General features: G+C 43.0%; 1 protein-coding gene across 3 annotated transcripts in view; it reads right to left on the bottom strand.

The window, feature by feature from the left end:
• Window positions 1–21,519, bottom strand: part of slc4a8 (solute carrier family 4 member 8) — a 54,600-nt gene extending 33,081 nt beyond the window's left edge. For 2 of the 3 annotated variants that reach the window (XM_046342263.1, XM_046342262.1), the window contains exon 1: window positions 21,052–21,519. In XM_046342263.1, coding sequence (XP_046198219.1) covers window positions 21,052–21,096 — 45 coding nt within the window. In that variant the 5' untranslated portion in view covers window positions 21,097–21,519. The remainder of the gene's footprint in view (window positions 1–21,051) is intronic. The other variant, XM_046342261.1, reaches the window with a different exon arrangement.
• Between the last annotated feature and the right edge of the window lie 729 nt (window positions 21,520–22,248).

Raw genomic sequence — 22,248 nt, 5'->3', positions numbered from 1 at the left:
AGCTGACTTTGGTTGCCAGGTGGACGGTGTTTCCTCTGAAACACTGGTGCAGCTGGCTTCCAGGTTAAGCAAGCAGTATGCCAAAATGCAGTGCAGCTTGGCAGGGTTGTGTTTTGGAGGACACATGGCTCTTGACCTTCGCCTCTCCCGAATCCGTAGGGGAGTTGCAGTTATGGGACAAGACTGTAGCTAACAATTGTGGAGAAAAGGGGGTAAAAGTACCAACAAAAAAATATACAGTGCCTTCAGAAAGTATTCAGACCCCTTGACTTTTTCCACATTTTGTTACGTTACAGCCTGATTCAAAAATGGATTAAATAAATAAAACTCCTCAGCAATCTATACACAATACCCCATAATGACGAAGTGAAAACAGGTTTTTAGACATTTTTGCAAATGTATTAAAAACTGAAATACCTTATTTACATAAGTATTCAGACCCTTTGCTATGAGACTCGAAATTGAGCTCAGGTGCATCCTGTTTCCATTGATCATCCTTGAGATGTTTCTACAACTGGATTGGAGTCCACCTGTGGTAAATTCAATTGATTGGACATGATTTGGAAAGGGACACACCTGTATATGTAAAGGTTCAACAGTTAACAGTGTATGTCAAAGCAAAAACCAAGCCATGAGGTCGAAGGAATTGTCTGTAGAGCTCCAAGACAGGATTGTGTCGAGAAACAGATCTGGGGAAGGGTACCAAAACATTTCTGCAGCATTGAAGGTCCTGAGGAACACAGTGGCCTCCATCATTCTTCAATGGAAGAAGTTTGGAAGCACCAAGACTCTTCCTAGAGCTGGCCGCCCAGCCAAACTGAGCAATCGGGGGAGAAGCTCTAGAATTCCTCTGTGGAGATGGGAGAACCTTTCAAAGGGACAACCATCTCTGCAGCACTACACCAATCAGGTCTTGGTATGGTAGAGTGGCCAGACGGAAGCCACTCCTCAGTAAAAGGCACATGACAACCTGCTTGGAGGGCACCCAAAGACTCTCAGACCATGAGAAACAAGATTCTCTGGTCTGATGAAACCAAGATTGAACTCTTGGGCCTGAATGTCAAGTGTCACGTCTGGAGGAAACCTGGCACCATACCGACGGGGAAGCATGGTGGTGGCAGCATCATGCTGTGGGGAAGGTTTTCAGCAACAGGGACTGGGAGACTAGTCAGGATCGAGGCAAAGGTGAACGGAGAAAAGTACAGAGCGATCCTTGATGAAAACCTGCGCCAGAGGACTCAGGACATCAGACTGGGGTGAAAGTTCACCTTCTAACAGGACAACAGCCCTAAGCACACAGTCAAGACAACGCAGGAGTGACTTCGGGACAAGTCTCTGAATGTCCTTGAGTGGCCCAGACAGAGCCCAGACTTGAACCCAATCAAACATCTCTGGAGAGACCTGAAAATAGCTTTGCAGCTACGCTCCCCATCCAACCTGACAGAGCTTGAGAGGATCTGCAGAGAAGAATGGGAGAAACTCCCCAAATACAGGTGTGCCAAGCTTGTAACGTCATACCCAAGAAGACTCAAAGCTGTAATCGCTGCCAAAGGTGCTTCAAAAAGTAGTAAAGGGTCTGAAAACTTATGTAAATGTGATATTTCAGTTGTTTATTTTTTTTAATAAATTAGCAAACATTTCTAAAAACAAGTTTTTGCTTTGTCATTATGGGCTATTGTGTGTAGATTGATGAGGGGAAAACACTATTTTAACACATTTTAGAGGCTGCAAATTAACAAAATGTGGAAAAAGTCAAGGATTCTGAATACTTTCCGAATGCACTGTATATACAAATATATATATATATAAATAATCTACCAGTTGGTGCTGAAATGTACTGAAAACCCTATTGAATGAAACATCTCTTGGCCATCAAGTGGGAGGGTTTTCAGCGGTTGAATTAAATGTATTTAGTGCCTGCAAGGGGACCGCGCCTGCAAAGCCCGTTATGCACTTGCATAACGTAAGTCTGAATACCAACTACTGAGAAGTGCGTAGGAAAGGCATGCGTAGAAAAAGCATATATTTTAAGTCGAAATCTGTCCCTAAGGCCTGTGCATCTCATTGACTCTATAGGTCATCATCAATAAAACGTCACAATAATGTGCAGAGCTTTTGATTTGCCCGCTGGGGGGAAAGAAGACTCCCAGCTCCACTAAAACCATTGAAAACTACGTGCAGCTTTGAAAGGACTGTTATATAAATGTTAAGTATTTGGTTGTAATAGCATCACCTCTTGAAGAGTGTAGTCAGAATGACACATTTCCGATTATTCCATGCAAAACAATTGCACACATTTATCTCTATCATCAGAGTTATAGAGCAAGTAACTGCATGCTTTTCACAATCAGTAAACATCAATTGATCATGTCATTTCAGATACATGAGGGTAGCCTCGTGATATTGCACAATATCGGCCACCATTAATTGGATATTTGAGTGATATAAAATAAAAGTTACCTATACCTGACAAGTATTAGTGGTTTAGGTTCATTTCCCTTCCTTTGTGGGCTCTGCCTGTCAAGCAGCAGAAGGGGGCATTTGCAGATGCACTGTTAGCTGATAATGTTTACTTTGCAAGCCACTAGTAGAAACGTTGTACAGTTGGCTACACATATAGCGGTAAGTCGACCTAAGGTACTGTTTTCTTCAACCTATGTAGGCCTACCTAGCGAAGTTACCTAACATCCCATTTCCCACATTGTTGCTAAGAGTGTTTAATCACGATTGCTGCTGGCCGACATGATAGGCTACATTGATGGACTACGCCAAATTAGCTAGCTAAACAGATCAAGTCAATATGGCTAGCTACATAACAAGCAAACTTTCAGGGGATAAATGGCATTATATCCAAATATTGTTTGACTTTCTTGCCATCTATAGCGGTGATGACAGTAGTCCAACTGACAACTTTAACAGCACGAGGACTTGCCGATGTTAAGCTCTTTCCAAAAGCCTAATCTCTGATGAAGCAAGCTAATGGCATGTTGTTTGCCTAGAAAAAGGGCTCCAAAAGGGTTATTCGGCTGTCCCCATAAGAGCACCTTTTTTAGTTCCAGGTCGAACCCATTTGAGTTCCATGTAGAACCCGATGGGGAAAGAGTTCTACATGGAACCCAACAATGTCCTACCTGGAAGCAAAAAGGTTCTAACTGGAACCAAAAAGTGTTCTTCAAATGCTTATATATAGCACATTTCTTCTAAGAGTGTAGCTACATGCCAAATGGATGGGCGACCCTCACATATCTGACATTACAGGTGGGGTCTCCTTGCACCCCAGCAGGCAAATCGAACGCTGTGCACTGTATTGTGACGTTTTATTGACAACGTCCTATACTGTACTGGATCTGAGGGTTCAAATCTGGTTTCAGATCAAGGGAATGTTGCTCTTATATTTCAATGTCATTGTTACAATGTTGCAGGAACCTTTCAGAAGTGTAATTAGATGGCTCAGAGGACATACAAATCAATGTATGATACAGTTATGTGTGTGTGTGTGGTATGTGTACCTTTTCCATGTCATTACTGGCAAATCCCAGTCAATATTGTTGACCTTAGCCGGAGACAGACCGTCAAACCGGCACACACATGCACGCACACACACGCAAACCCATCAAAGAGCATGACACACAAAAATCCTCCACTCAACCAGAGGAGCTAGGTCAGGATGTTCTACTAACACATTTCCACACAGAGCTCCATTCAGCAGTACAATCACAAACAGAATCTGTTCTAACAAACAAGCCATTAACCTTGTGACATATTCTGTCACCATGTCTCAAAGTTGAACTGTTCAATCAACTGAAAAGAAAAATCAAGAATTCAAAAACAAGGCTGTGGTTCCACTGGTCCTGTACAGCTAATGGTCCTGCATCTACGGCCAGGGCTGAACTGGAATTGTAATATTGTGTGTATGTGCAGGCATGCGTGTGTGTGGGACAGACCAGCAACACTGCAGACCCTAAATCATAAGCATAAACTAATCATGGTTTGGCTGTTCTGACACATCCTTGATGGATCATCACAAACCTGGACCAGGGCCATCACCTGGCACAGTGTGTGTGTGTGTGTGTGTGTGTGTGTGTGTGTGTGTGTGTGTGTGTGTGTGTGTGCGTGTGTGCGTGCGTGCGTGCGTGCGTGCCTGTGTGTGTGTGTGTGTGTGTGTGTGTGTGTGTGTGTGTGTGTGTGTGTGTGTGTGTGTGTGTCTGTGTGTGTGTCTGTGTCTGTGTGTGTGTGTGTGTGTGTGTGTGTGTGTGTGTGTGTGTGTGTGTGTGTGTGTGTGTGTGTGTGTGCGTGTGTGTCTGTGTGTGTGTGTGTGTGTGTGTGTGTGTGTGTGTGTGTGTGTGTGTGTGTGTGTGTGTGTGTGTGTGTGTGTGTGTGTGTGTGTGTGTGTGCGTGCGTGCGTGCGTGCGTGCGTGCGTGCGTGCGTGCGTGCGTGCGTGCGTGCCTGTGCCTGCGTGCGTGCGTGCGTGCGTGCGTGCGTGCGTGCGTGCGTGCGTGCGTGCGTGCGTCTGTGTGTGTGTGTGTGTGTGTGTGTGTGTGTGTGTGTGTGTGTGTGTGTGTGTGTGTGTGTGTGTGTGTGTGTGTGTGTGTGTGTGTGTGTGTGTGTGTGTGTGTGTGTGTGTGTGTGTGTGTGTGTGTGTGTGTGTGTGTGTGTGTGTGTGTGTGTGTGTGCGCATGACCGGGACACTGGAGCCAAAGGACCGGTGCAAACATGAAAATGTTCTGCTGTTTTATCACTTTGAAAGCGGAATTCAAACTGCTAAATAAAAGGTCTAGCTCAAATCAGAGTATATATCACTGTTCAAGCACTTAACAGAGGTCAAAACTGTAACTGAAATATCTCTTGCCACCATTTGACTGTTCAGTCTATCAAAAACATTTCATCAAAAGGTCCATAGTCTTTGAGATAGTCACTGGGCTGGAGACCCACCGAATGCAATAGAGCTCTGAGGCTGTATTTATACAGGCAGCCCAATTCTGATCTTTAGACCAATTAATTGCTTTAGCCAAAAGACTAATTAGTGGTAAAAATAATAATAACATTGTTGGGCTGCCTGTGTAAACACAGCCTGACTGCAGCAAGATGTGCTGCTGAAACAGGGCATGGCCCTAATTGGAGTGGCTGCTGCTGGTACCTTCTCGGGATTAACATGGATAACTGGGATCTGCCCTGGGAACACTGTTCACATTTCCTGAAAAAATGTAATGACAAGACCCGGGAAATTACAACATTTTCCCCCAATGTCGCACTAATGCAGTTCCACAGCAGCAGATGATCAACTAATACAATAGCACATAATCAAACAGGTTGTCGCATCGAAGCCTTTATCCTAGTGTATTTACGTCACACAAAGTCGCATAAATCCAAAACACACACATAATTGACACTGCTGGACAGCACAACCGACACGAATGTAGTTAATAAACCCTACAGGAAACCCCAAGAATATAGCCTAGAAAAGAACGCGTGCCTCTTTGCATTGTCATTGTGACTCTTCAGATAATCAAAAATTTGGTGGGCCTATGCACAATTCACTACATAGTCACCTCTGTCACAGACATGAAGTATGTTAACAATTCAGAGACATGAGGGAAAACATTATCTTCTCCTGTCCTAGAGTCTAGGTTATTTTCCTGTCCGGGCCCAATCTCACTGAAACCCAATATGTTGACTCCTGTCTCACATGAAAATTCCAAACTGTATTCTGTAATCCATAGGTTGCATTATGAAAGCACGTCTCTCGCCTAAGTATGTCAAAATACAGCTAGAACATTTTCCCTGCTTCTCTGTCTCGTACTGCTGCCCATATGAGAGATTCAGTAGAGAATGTGTGATCAACAAACGGTATGAGAGAAGATATGGATATTTTGGTCTGGGTTAAGATACCTTGATATTGCAACTACTTATACTCTACATCTCCCTGTTATTTATGAGTTGATCTGCTATCTGCATAATCGTCAACTTGATTTTGCCAAATATAGGAGATATTCTGTCATTTGTTGAAAGAGGTTATCTAGCAAGCTTAGCAACTTTTGTCATTTAACTTTTGATTGACTGCCATTACAAAGTTTGTATGATTTGACAACGCTATACTCAGGTTGCACGCTGTGCATCCTGAACGCTCTGTGTCGAGATAGCCTAGTGCTGAATGAGTTGAGGAACATGAACTGCCTGTTTCACAATTCACAACAATGTCTCTAGCGATCAAAGATAGTTACTCTTATCACTATTAAATATCAGATTCACTTTCTCTGAAATCTTTACATAGTGGTGCAACCAAGCCTACAAGGTGGTGCAAAGCCCCTCTTATTGGCCTGGCATAGGGATGATATCTTGGTTTTAAACGCTTTAAATGGGCACTTCTATTTTTGCAGTACTTCCGGGGACTCTCTGGATAAATTGGAATTATTCCCGGTATTGAAACTTGGTAGATTTTCAGGAAAATATGAATCCTATTAGTGCCTTCCTCTGCTGCAGCCAGGATCCCTTTATGTGAACTGCATGCATCAATACTTTCCTGGAATGAGATGATTCAACCTTCCTTTCAGCACATCACTGCCTATCTCCAGTCTTCCTCTGTGTGTGTGTGTGTGTGTGTGTGTGTGTGTGTGTGTGTGTGTGTGTGTGTGTGTGTGTGTGTGTGTGTGTGTGTGTGTGTGTGTGTGTGTGTGTGTGTGTGTGTGTGTGTGTGTGTGTGTGTGTGTGTGTGTGTGTGTGTGTGTGTGTGTGTGTGTGTGTGTGTGTGTGTGTGTGTGTGTGTGTGTGCCATTATCTGCAATGCGTATCAAATTGACATGGCATCAGAGTAAATACATAGAACATTGATTTACTTTATATGGTTCTCCTGTGCTCTGTCCGATTGAACACGGGGCCAATGTATCGACCCATTTAGAAAAGGCACATTAGGACCATTCATGTTCCGCCAGCTAGCCTTAGAGTTGTGAGCTGTGATAAATGAGAGATGAGGGTGAGGGTTGAGGAGGGAGACAGTCCCTGTAAGCTCCACCTCTTTTGCAGACCTGTTCAATCAGTTTCCTCACCCTGGCCTCACCCCTTGATGGTGGCATAATTCATCACAACAGAAACCCCACCATAAAAAGGATAGAGGACAGCTGGGCCCACTCCACCTCACCTCAAGGAGAGGGCTGTTTCACTTGTCCTCCAGAGGTCTGGCAGATTCACCTTCACTGGAGGTCCCTCATTTTCAGTTCAACATTTATCACACAAACAGGTCTTAATAGTTGACCACTGGCATTTTTAGCTGTAGTTTGACGAGTTAAAAAAAGTTGCAGTATTGAAAGTAAAGTATAATTTTTCTTTATCCTACATATTTCATCAAAAGTGTATTTTCAAGCTAGACACAGGTATGACACAGACTATGTTTTTCACGGGAAAAACAAGACTCCGAGACCATTCTTACCTTGTGAAGTCAAATCTTACAAAAGCCCCCAGATCTGTAAGGTATAGTACCTTTCCCTCAGCTTAGAGTCAACACAATGCACATACACAGGGCATGCAGACACACCTGTTATGCCAGTACCTCCTACACCTCCCTGGTGAGAGTTAATTGAAATGGTTGACTTGGTGCTGCTTAGCCATCCTTCGTTTTTCCACTCCACCTCACCCTCTCTCTGTCAATGTTGAGCCACAGGGAGTTATTTCCATGACTAGGCAGTTCCATCTCCCTAGACACCTCTTCCTCTCACTGTTAGACAAATACACTGAGTACCACATGGGACTATTAGAAAATACAGAAAGACTGGGTGAGTGAGGGAATTGTTGCAATGCTGAATGAATGTGTGACTCAGTTGGTAAGAGAGGTGTGCTAGCAACGCCAGGACTGTGGGTTCAATGTATGAACTCCCTGTACTGTAAACTGCATTAGATAAAAGCTGAATGGCATACATAGAATTCCTTCATTAATGATGGATTGACCTTGAGTTGGAAAAAACATGAAGATTACCAAGTGCACAGAAAAATAGAATTGGTAGAAATAATGTATTTAGGGCTTAATAAACCTGGTGATTAAGAGGAAAGAGTTTCAGTGTTCTCTTTCACAATGGCTCTATAGTCAGAATTAATTTACCACTGGTATATAAAAATGGTGTTGATTAACCCGTCTCTGTCTCAACACTGTTTCTCCTTCCATCTACTGTATAAACACATTCACACACCCTTCCTCTAATTCTCTCTCCTTTACCCTTCTAACACACACACCCACTCCCCTATTCTGTTCGATGCGGTGCTGTGTTATCAGGCAGTGCAGCTGTGGCTGGTGAATTAGGGCTGTCTGTGGGACTCAGTTCAGGCTGCAGGCTCTATAATCAGCTCTATTAGGAGGACTGGAACTGCAGCTAGGATACAGCTCTCTCTCTCTCCCTCTCTGTTTCATTCTGTTGAGTGCAAATTAAGAATGGTGGGGGGGGTGACCTGTTTCCTGCTTTTAGCTTGTAACCCTTGACTCAATCCAATACAGGAAGTGATTGGTGAGTACACAAAAAGCTGTGACATGGATATACAAGAGAATGCATGGATATACAATGACTTTAATTGTTTTATAGGGCCATAGGTTTTCCCTGACCATGTGACCTGAAAGGAACAACTGTGATCACATGATGAGGAAGAACTCCTGGCCTCATAGGATCACTAGCTAGTGAACTGAGTTAGCCTTTCCCTCCTGCAGTATTTAAACCAATCACCACTCACCTCTCTAGTTTACAGTTAGGTACTATTTTAATTAAAAAATACACACAGCCCACTTAAGGTGCTACTCACTTTGCTATCACCTAGGTACTGACTCTCTCTCTCTGCGTGTGTGTGTGTGTGTGTGTGTGTGTGTGTGTGTGTGTGTGTGTGTGTGTGTGTGTGTGTGTGTGTGTGTGTGTGTGTGTGTGTGTGTGTGTGTGTGTGTGTGTGTGTGTGTGTGTGTGTGTGTGTGTGTGTGTGTGTGTGTGTGTGTGTGTGTGTGTGTGTGTGTGTGTGTGTGTGTGTGTGTGTGTGGCAAATGATCTGTGTCTTGCGGCCTCCTTCCCCTAGCAACCACTCTCTCTCCCTCCCTCTCTCCTTCTTTCTCTCTCAATTCAATTTCAATTAAAGGGCTTTATTGGCATGGGAAACATATGTTAATGTTGCCAAAGCAAGTGAAGTAGATAATATACAAAAGTGAAATAAACAATCAAAAGAACAGTAAACATTACACTCACAGCAGTTCCAAAAGAATAAAGACATTTCAAATGTCATATTATGTCTATATACAGTGTTTTAACGATGTGCAAAGTGTTAAAAGTACAAAAGGGAAAATAAGTAAACATAAATATGGGTTGTAATTACAATAGTGTTTGTTCTTCACTGGTTGCCCTTTTTTGTGGCAACAGATCACACATTTTACTGCTGTGAAGGTATACTGTTCTTTTGATATGATTGAGTGTAGTCTGGCCCAGGAGTGGGAAGGTGAACGGAAAGGCTCTGGAGCAACGAACTGCCCTTGCTGTCTCTGCCTGGCCGGTTCCCTTCTTTCCACTGGGATTCTCTGCCTCTAACCCTATTATAGGGGCTGAGTCACTGGCTTACTGGGGCTCTTTCATACCGTCCCTGGGAGGGGTGTGTCACTTGAGTGGGTTGAGTCACTGATGTGATCTTCCTGTCTGGGTTGCCCCCCCCCCATTGGGTTGTGCCGTGGCGGAGATCTTTGTGGGCTATACTCGGCCTTGTCTCAGGATGGTAAGTTGGTGGTTGAAGATATCCCTCTAGTGGTGTGGGGGCTGTGCTTTGGCAAAGTGGGTGGGGTTATATCCTTCCTGTTTGGCCCTGTCCGGGGGTGTCATCGGATGGGGCCACAGTGTCTACTGACCCCTCCTGTCTCAGCCTCCAGTATTTATGCTGCAGTAGTTTATGTGTCGGGGGGCTAGGGTCAGTTTGTTATATCTGGAGTACTTCTCCTGTCCTATTCGGTGTCCTGTGTGAATTTAAGTGTGCTCTCTCTAATTCTCTCTTTCTTTCTTTCTCTCTCTCGGGGACCTGAGCCCTAGGGACATGCCTCAGGACTACCTGACATGATGACTCCTTGCTGTCCCCAGTCCACCTGGCCATGCTGCTGCTCCAGTTTCAACTGTTCTGCCTTATTATTATTGGACCATGCTGGTCATTGATGAACATTTAAACATCTTGGCCATGTTCTGTTATAATCTCCACCCGGCACAGCCAGAAGAGGACTGGCCACCCCACATAGCCTGGTTCCTCTCTAGGTTTCTTCCTAGGTTTTTGCCTTGTAGGGAGTTTTTCCTAGCCACCGTGCTTCTACACCTGCATAGCTTGCTGTTTGGGGTTTTAGGCTGGGTTTCTGTACAGCACTTTGAGATACCAGCTGATGTATGAAGGGCTATATAAATACATTTGATTTGATATTTCACCCAGTAGATATCTAAGTTGATCAAAATTGGTTTTGCTTTCGAATTCTTTGTGGATCTGTGTCATCTGAAGGAAATATGTGTATGTGCGTGCAGTGTGCACATAGCATGTCTTCTCTTAAGACCCAGGTTTCTCAATAGCAAGGCTATGCTCACTGAGTCTGTACATAGTGCATATGTACAGACATAGTCAAAGCTTTGCCAAATAGCTTTCTAGTTTGCTCAGTTTTTTTGTTAATTCTTTCCAATATGTCAAGTAATTATCTTTTTGTTTTCTCGTGATTTGGTTGGGTCTAATTGTGTTGCTGTCCTGGAGCTCTGTGGGGTCTGTTTGTGTTTGTGAACAGAGCCCCAGGACCAGCTTGCTTAGGGGACTAATTCTCCAGGTTAATCTCTCTGTAGGTGATTGCTTTGGTATGGAAGGTCTGGGAATCATTTCCTTTTAGGTGGCTGTAGAATTGAACGGCTGTTTTCTGGATTTTGATAATTAGCATGTATCGGCCAAAATCTGGTCTGCATGCATTATTTGGTGCATGTAAATAATGCATGTCACTCGCCCACCACACCCCAGTCACGCCCACAACACACCAGTCACACCCACCACACCCCAGTCATACCCACAATGCTCAAGGGGGCTTGACTTCACACAGTCATTTTCCACACAGCTTACCACCATCAACCCCCCGATCTCAGCCACCTGCTACCACACACACACACACAAGCGAAATAGCTTTTTACTTGAGTTTGTGTCCATCACAGGCTCATCAGTGCTACAGTAACTACATGTACATTTACATGTAAGTCAATTAGCAGACCGCTCACAGTAGTGAGTGCATACATTTTCTTACTTTTTTTACTGACAGAGTGTGAGGGGAGGACACCACCACCACAGCAAATCACTATAGCACTGGAGTAGCCTGGGGACAACTCAGCTTGAGTTTCTAAACACACACACAAACACACCCCAGAGACAGAGACAGAGAGCGAGAGATAGCCTACCTGACAGAACAATAAAAACAGACATTCATTTTTGTCTTCCAATTAGCAGAATGTCAGAATGTAGCAGATGGTGTTGTGTGTATTCAACAATATTTGTCACAGCTGCCAGCCACACAGGGAGTGAAAACAGTGTTTCTCCAGGTCTAGGAATCATCATGGTCTGCATCTCACGCTGAGAAGACCTCTGTTTAACCTTTCTGTTACCTAGTAACAGTACATCAAAACACAACCACATACTTGTACAGACACACACAGCTGTATCACCCAAAGCATCTGTCTAATTTAGCTCTGATCTCAAGGCTGGGAGGAATTCCTCCTCCAGGAGGATGAATAAATGTGAAATATGTCTTGTGAATAAAATCCTACTTGTACAGTGAGCTACTATGTGTCTCTGTGTCTCTTTTTCGTTCTTGATGATTTGGAAGTTTGATATGGCAATAGAAAATGCTTTCATTGGATGTAAAAGCTTACAATCTGGTGGAATATCTCAAAGAGTTGAGTTGGCTATCATCATTAGTTGGATTTCATCCACAAAAGCATACATTTGGTGGAAGCAGAGTAATCCAGGCCAGTAGTAGGATGCTGTTCAGTGTTTGTATAAATGTTGTAGCATTTTAAACATTTTACTAGGGCTATTGTCTACTTGTAGCATGCTTTTTTTTACCTTCCTGTTCCTAAATAAATATCCTTTATTTTGGAAGACTCTGTCAGTCCATTTTAAGTGCACACAGCCAGGCCAGCATTGTCACAAGTAAGATAAATACATACAGATGTAGAATCTTAATTTGATTACACTGTTGCAGGAGAATTTTCCTGCAATGCAGGACATTTAAAACTTGTAGTGTATTTGAGGTTTAAAAAGGCTTCTGAAGTTTGTAATTTCCAATTTGATACATTTACAAGCCCTACAAAAATGTCCATTAATTATAATCCAAATAATAATTCACATTTAATAATACTAATTTTCCTGCTATAGCAAACTAGCTCAAATTATGATCCTACATCTGTACAAGACACATTTAATCTCCCATTGTCCTGGCTGTACAGAGTGATCAATGAACAAACAGAACCATACAACAATCAGTCAGCTCCATGGAGAGATTTACTGTTACTGTAACTGTCCTGGGAGCCCCGCCTAAAGGGAAGTGGTGGGCAGAATGTGTTTTGTGACTAGAGGGAGTACAGCTATGACTGGAAGTGACTTTCCATACCAGGGTAGGAGTGTGTTATAGGTGACCCTAACTATTTTCCTAACCTAAGTCTCCTAACCTGCCACATTAATTATCCTAACCTGCTGCGTAAATTATTCTAACCAGCTTTGGAATAGTAACTTCCGGTCATAGCTGTACTCCCTCTAGTCAGAACCCGGAATGTGTCCCTTAGCTCTGTGTTATGAGGCTGTCTTTAAAGGGATGGTGCTCAATGGTGGACCTAATTGAGGCCTGAGAAGCAGGGGAATAACTACCACAGTACATCACACTCACTTTCTTCACCACACACTCATCTCCTAATTTCTATCACACTGCCAACAAGTTATCAATGGGAGAAGGTATTTCAATACAGTTCTATTGTATTGTGGAAAGAAAGTGTACCAAAAAGCTTAATGAGAGATGGGAGTGTATTTTGAAAGCCTGTTTGTATGTCCCGAAAATAAATTCTCAGATCAATGCAGACACAGAGTTCACCTTTATATTTTTCGGGATAGTCACTCATTGGAGTGTCCTGGGGTAAGGAATGTGTTTCGTTTTTTTCTATTGTATTGTACTTGTATAATAAACAGCATAACTTGTCATTTCCGTGAACAAGTGTAAATAAAAGGTGGCTTAACTAGTATCTTGATGTTGTTTCTAACTGTAGTACTGGAAAATAATTAAATCAGCCAAGTCTGAATGAACATTGAAGATCTGAGACCCACTCCCATTTGTATACCGCCTCACAGATCCATAGACAATGTAATCTCAATTGCACTCCACATTGCCCTAGATAAGAGGAATACCTATGTGAGAATGATGTTAATTGACTACAGCTCAGCGTTCAACACCATAGTCCCCTCCAAGCTAGTCAATAAACTTAGGACCCTGGGACTGAACACCTTGCTCTGAAACTGCATCCTGGACTTTCTGACGGGCTGACCCCAGGTGGTGAGGGTAGGCAACATCACCATCGCCACCCTGACCCTCAACACGGGTGCCCCACAGGGGAGTGTGCTTAGTCCTCTCCTGTACTCCCTGTTTACCCACGACTGTGTGGTGATGATGGTTTTGGAGTCGTGCATCAAGTTTGCTAACGACACAAGGGTGGTAGGCCTGACGTTTAGACAGGCTACAGGGAAGAGCTCAATGACCTGGCAGTGTGGTGCCGGGACAACAACCTCTCCCTCTACGTCAGTAAGACCAAGGAGATGACCGTGGACTACAGAAAATGGGGGTGGGGGGGAAGCATGCCCCCATCCACATTGACAGGGCTGCAGTAGAGTGGGTCAAGAGCTTTAAGTTCCTCAGTGTCCATATCACTAAGAACTTAAAATCCTCCACTCACATGTGCACAGTCGTGAAGAAGGCGCTACAGTGCATCAAACCCGTCAGGAAGTTGAAAAGGTTTGGCATGGGCCCTCAAGTCCTCAAAAAGTTAAACTGCTGCACCATTGAGAGCATCTTGACTGGCTGCATCACTTCCTGGTATGGCAACAGCACCAGCCTCGATCACATGGTGCTACAGACGGTGGTGCGGACAGCCCACTACATCACTGGGGCTGAGCTCCCAGCCACCCAAGCCATAGGCTGTTCTCTCTGCTTACGCATGGCAAGCGGTGCCAGTGCATCAAGTGAGTCACCAACTGACTTCAGAACAGCTTCTATCCCGAGCCATAACACAGATAAATAGCTAACAGGATGACCACAAGGACTTTCTGAGTTGACCCTTGTATTTATTTTTTTGAACTGTCTCTATTCTATGCACACTCACAGAACTGTACACACTCACGCACACTGACACTCCAACACACACATAACATCCACACACACATACAATAATCATTTACACTGCCACTACTCTTGTTTATCATATATCCTGATGCTTAGTCACCTTATCTCTGCTCTATACATATCTACGTCTATCACTCCAGTATCCCTCCCTGCACATTGTAAAAATGGTATTGGAACTGACCCTGTATATAGCTTCTGACTTGCTTGTGTTCTTATTATTTCTTATTTTTATTTCTCATGTGTTTTTGTTATATCGTAAGTTATTTTTAGTGCTACACTGATATTGATTACTGCATTGTTGGGTTTGAAGCTTGCAAGAAAGGCATTTCAATGTACTTGTGCATGTGACATTAACACTTAAACATGAAGTGCTCTATCTCAGAGCAATAATTTAAAAGTTGGGTGGAAAAAATACTAAATACCCTAACGTTGATTACTTTTTTCAAATCCAATCAGTTTTCATGTTGATTCAACATCCTTTTTTGGTTGAAATGACATGGAAACAATGTTGATTCAACCAGTTTGTGCCTAAGGCAATAACCATTAACACTAACCAGGGACCAACGACTCAGCTGACCAAGGCAATAACCATTAACACTAACCGGGGACCAACGACTCAGCTGACCAAGGCAATAACCATTAACACTAACCAGGGACCAACGACTCAGCTGACCAAGGCAATAACCATTAACACTAACCGGGGACCAATGACTCAGCTGACCAAGGCAATAACCATTAACACTAACCAGGGACCAACGACTCAGCTGACCAAGGCAATAACCATTAACACTAACCGGGGACCAACGACTCAGCTGACCAAGGCAATAACCATTAACACTAACCAGGGACGAACGACTCAGCTGACCAAGGCAATAACCATTAACACTAACCAGGGACCAACGACTCAGCTGACCAAGGCAATAACCATTAACACTAACCAGGGACCAACGACTCAGCTGACCAAGGCAATAACCATTAACACTAACCAGGGACCAACGACTCAGCTGACTAAGGAAATAACCATTAACACTAACCAGGGACGAACGACTCAGCTGACCAAGGCAATAACCATTAACACTAACCAGGGACCAACGACTCAGCTGACTAAGGAAATAACCATTAACACTGACCAGGGACCAATGACTCAGCTGATCCACAGACATGCAAACAGTAGACACGGGCCATGTTTGAATACCCATACTTGCCTCCTAAATAGTAGGCCGTTTGAGTATGGAGAAAAAAATGTAGTTTAATAGTAAGCGACATTTAGAAAAAAATCAAGAATACTTTAAATGCCGGATGTCATACTAATTTCAGCTTTGACAACAGCTGATCAATTAGATACGGGGATGAGCTACCGAAATCAACGAATAGCGGGAAACAACGCAATCACGCATGACGCACTCTCAGTATGGGATTATTATTTTCTTTATAGTATGGGAATGTTCAAAAATGGAGTATAGTTTAAATGCCAGGATGTTATACTCACTTCAGCTCTTCATCTAGTAGAATTCAATACACACTTTTCCACAAATGCATTGGGAAGAGGTGGGCTGCGAGTAATAGGCCCTAGCTCTCTTCAAACCTAACAACAAAACTAGGCTAGTTAATTGTAAAGATGCCAAAGAGTGAACTTTCTGTGGTGGTGTTCAAATGTAGGCTAAGTAGTTATTGTTCTCCTCAATATGATCACGAGTATTGCATCATAGGCTACTGATGTCATGTTAATCAGGCCTTTTGATTTGAACACATGGATTGTTTTAGTGTTGTAGGCTAGGCTACCTAATTGAATTATTTAATTCATGGATCAAGCCTTAGCAGTCATTCTGATCTCGTTTCCAATGATCAGTGCTGTAGTTTATTGTGTTGCTGTTCTTCAGTTCTGAATTTGCGATACACCCGCAAGTCCATGTTTTTCTGTGCAATAGCCTTTTGATTTGATTTATATGTTACAGAGCTTTGGTTTCACTAATAATGGAAATGGAACCAATGATCTGACCTACGCTATAGGTCGAAAGTGATAGTCTGCCTATAACCAGCCTGAGTAGGCCTATAACTCCATTCCTATTCTATTCTGAGTTTAGAGAAATTAAACAAATTGGAAATGAACTATTATCAGGCTGGTTGAAGTGATACATGTTGAATTCGGAAAAATCCATCCGCACTCGGCCCCGCCCCGCCTACTTAGCCAGTCACGAGCTGCTACTGTGTTGCGGTCGTGGCATACTGCATACTTTTAACTAAACGAGCCTCTGTTTCATGCAGCGTGCCAGAGCAGTTCTTTTGTCAGGAGAAAATGTCAAATTCATATATGTTAATTACATGCAAATAAAGGTTGCTTCGTTACCACACCAACAACGGAAGCACAATCATGGCCTCGCGGGTGGTCACGTTAGAACAGACCCAGGGTCTGTTTCTGTGGCGGCAGTAAGGCTCATGTTTAATGTAGTTTTTAATGCTCTTTAAAACCAGCAAATTACGGTAAAAACACGACTTCTCCACACAAAGGCTGAAACATTCATAACCGATGGGCACTACACGAACATGCAAATTGTTTTGCCATCCTGGGAGAAACTGGAAGGTCTACGTTGCACAGTAATCCTAATATCACTTACAGATCTCATGGTTTATTTTAGGGATGAGGAGACTTTTTATGATTCCTTAGTCCACCACTCTCTCTCTCTCTTCCTCCCTCACTTTCCTAGAGTCCCCCTCTCCCTTTTCTACTTTCTCCACACTCTCTCCTTCCTCCTTTCAACTCAATTTCCACGCTTCCTTCTCCCTCTCTTTACTTAAGCCCCCCTCTCCCTCTTCTCCTTTTTTCCACACTCTCTCCTCCTTTCTCACTCCCCCTCCCTCTCATTCTCCTCTCCTCTTCTCCATTCTCCCTCCAGCAGCACACTGACCTGACAGCAGTGCTACAGATCCTGACTCTGACAACTGGGCCTGTCACTTCCAGACGAGGCCCAGTGTGTGAGGGGGGCGGGGCCAGCAGGCCACAGAGGCTGCTGTTCCTCCTCCACATGGCTCATAGTGTAACTGTAACCACTCAGCCCCAGGCCTGGCCCCAGACACCTGCACTGCTACTACACTACAGTCTAACACACTGCTGTACACTACAACTGACCTGACTCAGGCAGAATAGAGAAGGAGTTAGTTCCATAGGACACTAGGGATGGGAGAGGCTGATATCTAAGCCATGAAAGAGAAGATGAGAGAGGGATTGGACAGATGGGGATAGAGAAAGGGGGATGACTGAGGTGAAGGGGTGGGGAGGTAAAGATGAGAGAATGTGGTCTTAGTCAGGTTAAAAAGAGAGAGAGCAGAGAAAGGGGAGAGGAGAGGATGCGATTCATTCACGAGCATTGTTCAATGCCACTCATTTATTTGTGTCTCTCTCTATTTCTCTTTCTCTCTTTACCTTCCTCTTCCCTCCATCAGAACACTGTGGCCTTGGTGGGTTGTGTAGGTGAGAGAATGCAACAATGCAAATAGAGCTCATACAGGGAGGGAAGGGTGTTGTATAATTAATTACATGTGCATCATTCAGCTTCTACTGTGACTTCCTTTGATTGAGGAGGCACTATATTACTAGCTGTGTGGGAGTGTGTGCGTGCATGCGAGTTACCAGTGAGAAGAGGTATCACTCATATCATTTATCACGCATGTGTTTCACCACAACTTGTTTTTTTTTACAGCCTCTGTCACTAAAAGGACAATGCTGCCAGTGCTAACAAACAGATCATAACATAAACATTACAGTGGCTAGTTTTTCCCTCTCAAAGCAATCACTTACAGGTACATATTGGTCTGTCCAAACACAGAGATAAGATCAGAGCCTAATTAAAACTGTGAGATAAGCTGCACAGAACAACATTAAAGGGAGTTTGTCATCACGACGGAGAGTCAAGAGATTACATCACCATGGAAATGTCCTAACTGAACCATAACTGAGTTATTATCTACAACAAGGTAGTTTGTGAATGTACCCTTGTGGCTTGTCACTGCCAGGTGTCCCTTATTGGACATGAAAGGCATTGCCTAGAGTATAAAAGTTTGGCCTTCCTGTTCAGTCAGGGGATCCCTTACTCTGGTAAAGATGGGCATGCCTTGGGAGGACGGGAGTGATGACAATGACGTAACCAAATTGAAGATGCGTAATTGTAAGAATGTGTCTACCGCGAGTGTGCCGGTCTCCATTGGTCCACAGTCCTTCTCTCATGGCACGCCTTAGGTTTGGGATTATTTTGTTTGCCAGAATCTAGGTTCCATGTTGTATGCTACACTAGTGAAAATGACTGCTCTAAACTGGAACTCTAAACTCTAACACTGTGCTGTCAGCAGATATTGTGTGAAGCACAAAGACGTTAAAGATGTTCTTGCAGTCCAAACGTCTATTGAGAATTTCTTGTGGCAAACAAATATTATGTCTTTGTATATTCTAATAGTTATTCTCTTGTTCTGTCCTTGATTTTAAGAAACATTTGAGCTGTAGCTCTGAGGATTTCACCTCACAACACAACATGGTGTACTGTACTATGGCTACATTAATAAGGCTTATCCATGTTACATACTTTTATTGATACTCAAGACTTGGGTTGAAATGTGCCAATACCATTATAGAAATTCACTAAGATTTTAGAAAAACGTGGCAGTGAAATCGCTGTCCTTTAACAACATTGTCATATATTTAGGGCTGGTCTGTTTTTGGCATTATCAGTCCTAGATTCCCTACTGTAAGACACAGTACATGTGGTGACTCATCAGAACAAACAAAACTATTGAGGCATTATAGGCTCCTTCACGCATGGCGATATCATAGCCTGATATTGCCTAGTTCTGTACTAACTGGATTCGAGCTAATAGAGTAATGAAATAAAGCATTAACCTTATCACAAGATGATATACAGACAGTGGTAATGGGTTCACTGGGAGGCTAGAGATCTGTAATGTCTGGGTCCAGATGTCTCTGTATGCCTCCCTCCCTTTCCGGTGTAGTGAAGCCATCAAATGATATTACCATTGTCTTCCCTTGACACCAGTCAATATATCTGCCCATGCTCAGTCCAGTCTAGATCCTCCCCAATCACTTTAACCTCATACTTAGGCTACAATCGGGCTTAATCTAATATGAGACTTTTGGCTCTCTATCAGATCTGTGTATCAGAGCCTATGTATTTGAAGGACACTTACTGTCCAAATAAAGCCCATTTGAAAAATTTCAAGCACCACCAGACTACAGGCTAGTCCAGTTGATAATCTTTGATTAGCTGTTCTGGCACTGGAATGGAATTTCAGAATTTTCTCCTATAATAAATTTAAAAAACACTTGAGTCTCCATACATTCCCCAGCAGTCAGCCAACCAATGACGACATAGGAGACTGTCATCCAGGTACTTTGCATAAATATTCCTAACATTATCCTATCTTAAGCCCTGGTAAGGTACTATGTACACTTATTTCATTCATCACCCAGAGATGCTTCAGGGTACATTCATGAGCAGTCGCTGTATTTTGAACTACCTGTATTGTCGGTTGACCATGGGTAAAATAAATCATGTATTGAAAGCTGACGCTAATTATATTTTCTCTTTATCTTCTTAGAAACTATATCTAGCTCTATGGTCCCACCCTAATTAACACAATGGTGAAACTAAAGCTTAATTCGGAGCTCGGTTTCCTTCAACCGCCACGGATTACACATAGGATGGCGTCAAGGTCATTTGAGGGTAATTGAGAATGTATTCCGGGAATGAGTAGAATATTATTAACACTTTAGCTACACTGAACATGTTTGTTGTGTGTTGTAGGCTATCATTGAGGGTGAATGGTTGATGTTGTCTGATGCAGTTCTAAAAGGATAAGTAGACCAAATGCTTCAATTGTTTTGGACAACCCATAGCCTACGCTGCTGTAGGCTTCATAATCGATACATTGATCAAACTCAATATTCAAACAGTTTTAATAAGTGTCCGTTTTATATAGCCAACCAATGAACAAACATAGATATACACTAAGCCTCTATCCTTGTTTACACTTGCCTGCCTTGCCATGCCTACCTCGCGAGTGATTGCATGCATCTCCAACATTTTCCTTATTTCTGGCGATGCCAGACACATTTTAAAACATGTTTGAGGTTAAAGAAATATAACTCGTGAAAGATGGGTCCACACTAGGCAGTGTATTGCAATGTGATATGTCCATTGGGAATTGTGTCATTGCACGTGCCAGCAGTTTCCAAATAATAAAAACACTTCGTGCGCACTAACTCTGCTCCATCCTCACAGGATTGTAGCCTACTACAAAAATGCGTTCCTGTTTTCACTTGAAGAGTGGCAAATTAATCTAAATCTCAATCCGTTCACATTGAGATGTAATTAATAATTATGTTAATCTTCGTAACAAACTGGATGAAGCTGCCCTATAGGCAAACATGGTTATTGATCTTCCCACATTTGGTAGGATAAAAGCGCGTCCAGAAGCGTTCCATTTTTCCTCTCCAGATAAAACCGTTATAACGGCATCGGTAACGTTCAGTTAACATTGTTATTTTAGGCTGATGTATAGATCTACGCTAATTTTATTCACTTGACTGTGCCATATTTTGATATTGCATTTTTCAATAAATAAAGGAGTGCACAAAGAAAGATGACAATACCTGGTAGCTCAAAATGCTCTCAGGGTCGTTGACTTCTGCGGGCATGATAGTAGGGTCCGTGTATCGTCCTTTCAGTTGACGGGTGAGCTACTATACACGGAGTCAGAAGCTGAATCTGATAGCCAAGACGGCTACAAGAGACTCGCGGTGTTTTCAGTCAATTCTTTGACAGATATTCATTGGTGACATTCCTTCCCAATTCTGACAGACATGGTGTGGGAAAACATGTTCCCAGTTGAGAGAGAATCGTAGAAACGCTGCAAATTCCACCTGTTCTGTTATTAGCGTTTTGACGTCCTGATGCGCGCGCTCCTCAAGCTTTCCTCTCTTTGATCCCGGGCAAGGTTAGCGGTGGATGGAGCATCACTGCTTGTTCAGCCAATTATGAGAAGGCAGCAGAAAGACTGCGACGCATTGCTGTTGCCACCGAACTGATGTCAAAATAAAGTCCCGTTTCAAGTTGCACATTCAGGGGGTAACAAAGTAGCCTATGCATCCATAATACTGGAGTAGATTGTTACAAAGTATACGGATTCATTTTCAGATGTTTTAACATTATCATTTGAACTTGCAATGTATAGGCCTATGACGACAGCAATCATGGCATAGACCAGGGATGGGCAACTGGCGGCTACGGGCCTGCGACTGCGGCTCCCCCTTTGAAGGCCCTCGGAACAATTTGGTTGTGTATCAGAAATGTTTTCTCGTATGTCAGTCACTGATTAGTCAGTAGCCCATGTCAGCTAAACATTTTCAGATTTCTAAGTTAGTTTCGCGGCCAGCTATCTAAAAGTATCATGGTCGAATTACCCGCAGGGGGGGCACACTTTGCATTTTATTAGTCAGTCTCACACAGATATCATATTAAAAACTGCACACATTTCTTTCCACCCTATGGCAAATTGTAGAACCGCAGGAAATTGGATGTAAAACAGCACATTTTCAACGCTGCCCCATGACAAAATGAGTAGCAATTGCACGAAATTTGTAATACCATTGCAACATTTTCTCTACACCAGATGGAACAATTTGTTGAATTGCACAATTTATTTTAAAACTTCCTCTCCTGTCAAGATGGTGACCACTAAAATGTTTTGCTCACAATGTGGGGAGTTAGATGAGTTCAGATCATCATGATGCACATCCCTGACTATAGCCTATATGATATTGATATATACAGTGCCAGTCAAAATGTTG

Source organism: Oncorhynchus gorbuscha, linkage group LG03, assembly GCF_021184085.1.
Source record: "Oncorhynchus gorbuscha isolate QuinsamMale2020 ecotype Even-year linkage group LG03, OgorEven_v1.0, whole genome shotgun sequence".
Lineage (NCBI taxonomy): Eukaryota > Metazoa > Chordata > Actinopteri > Salmoniformes > Salmonidae > Oncorhynchus > Oncorhynchus gorbuscha.
Note: the sequence above shows the minus strand (reverse complement) of the source record. Positions and strands in the feature narration are given on the sequence as shown.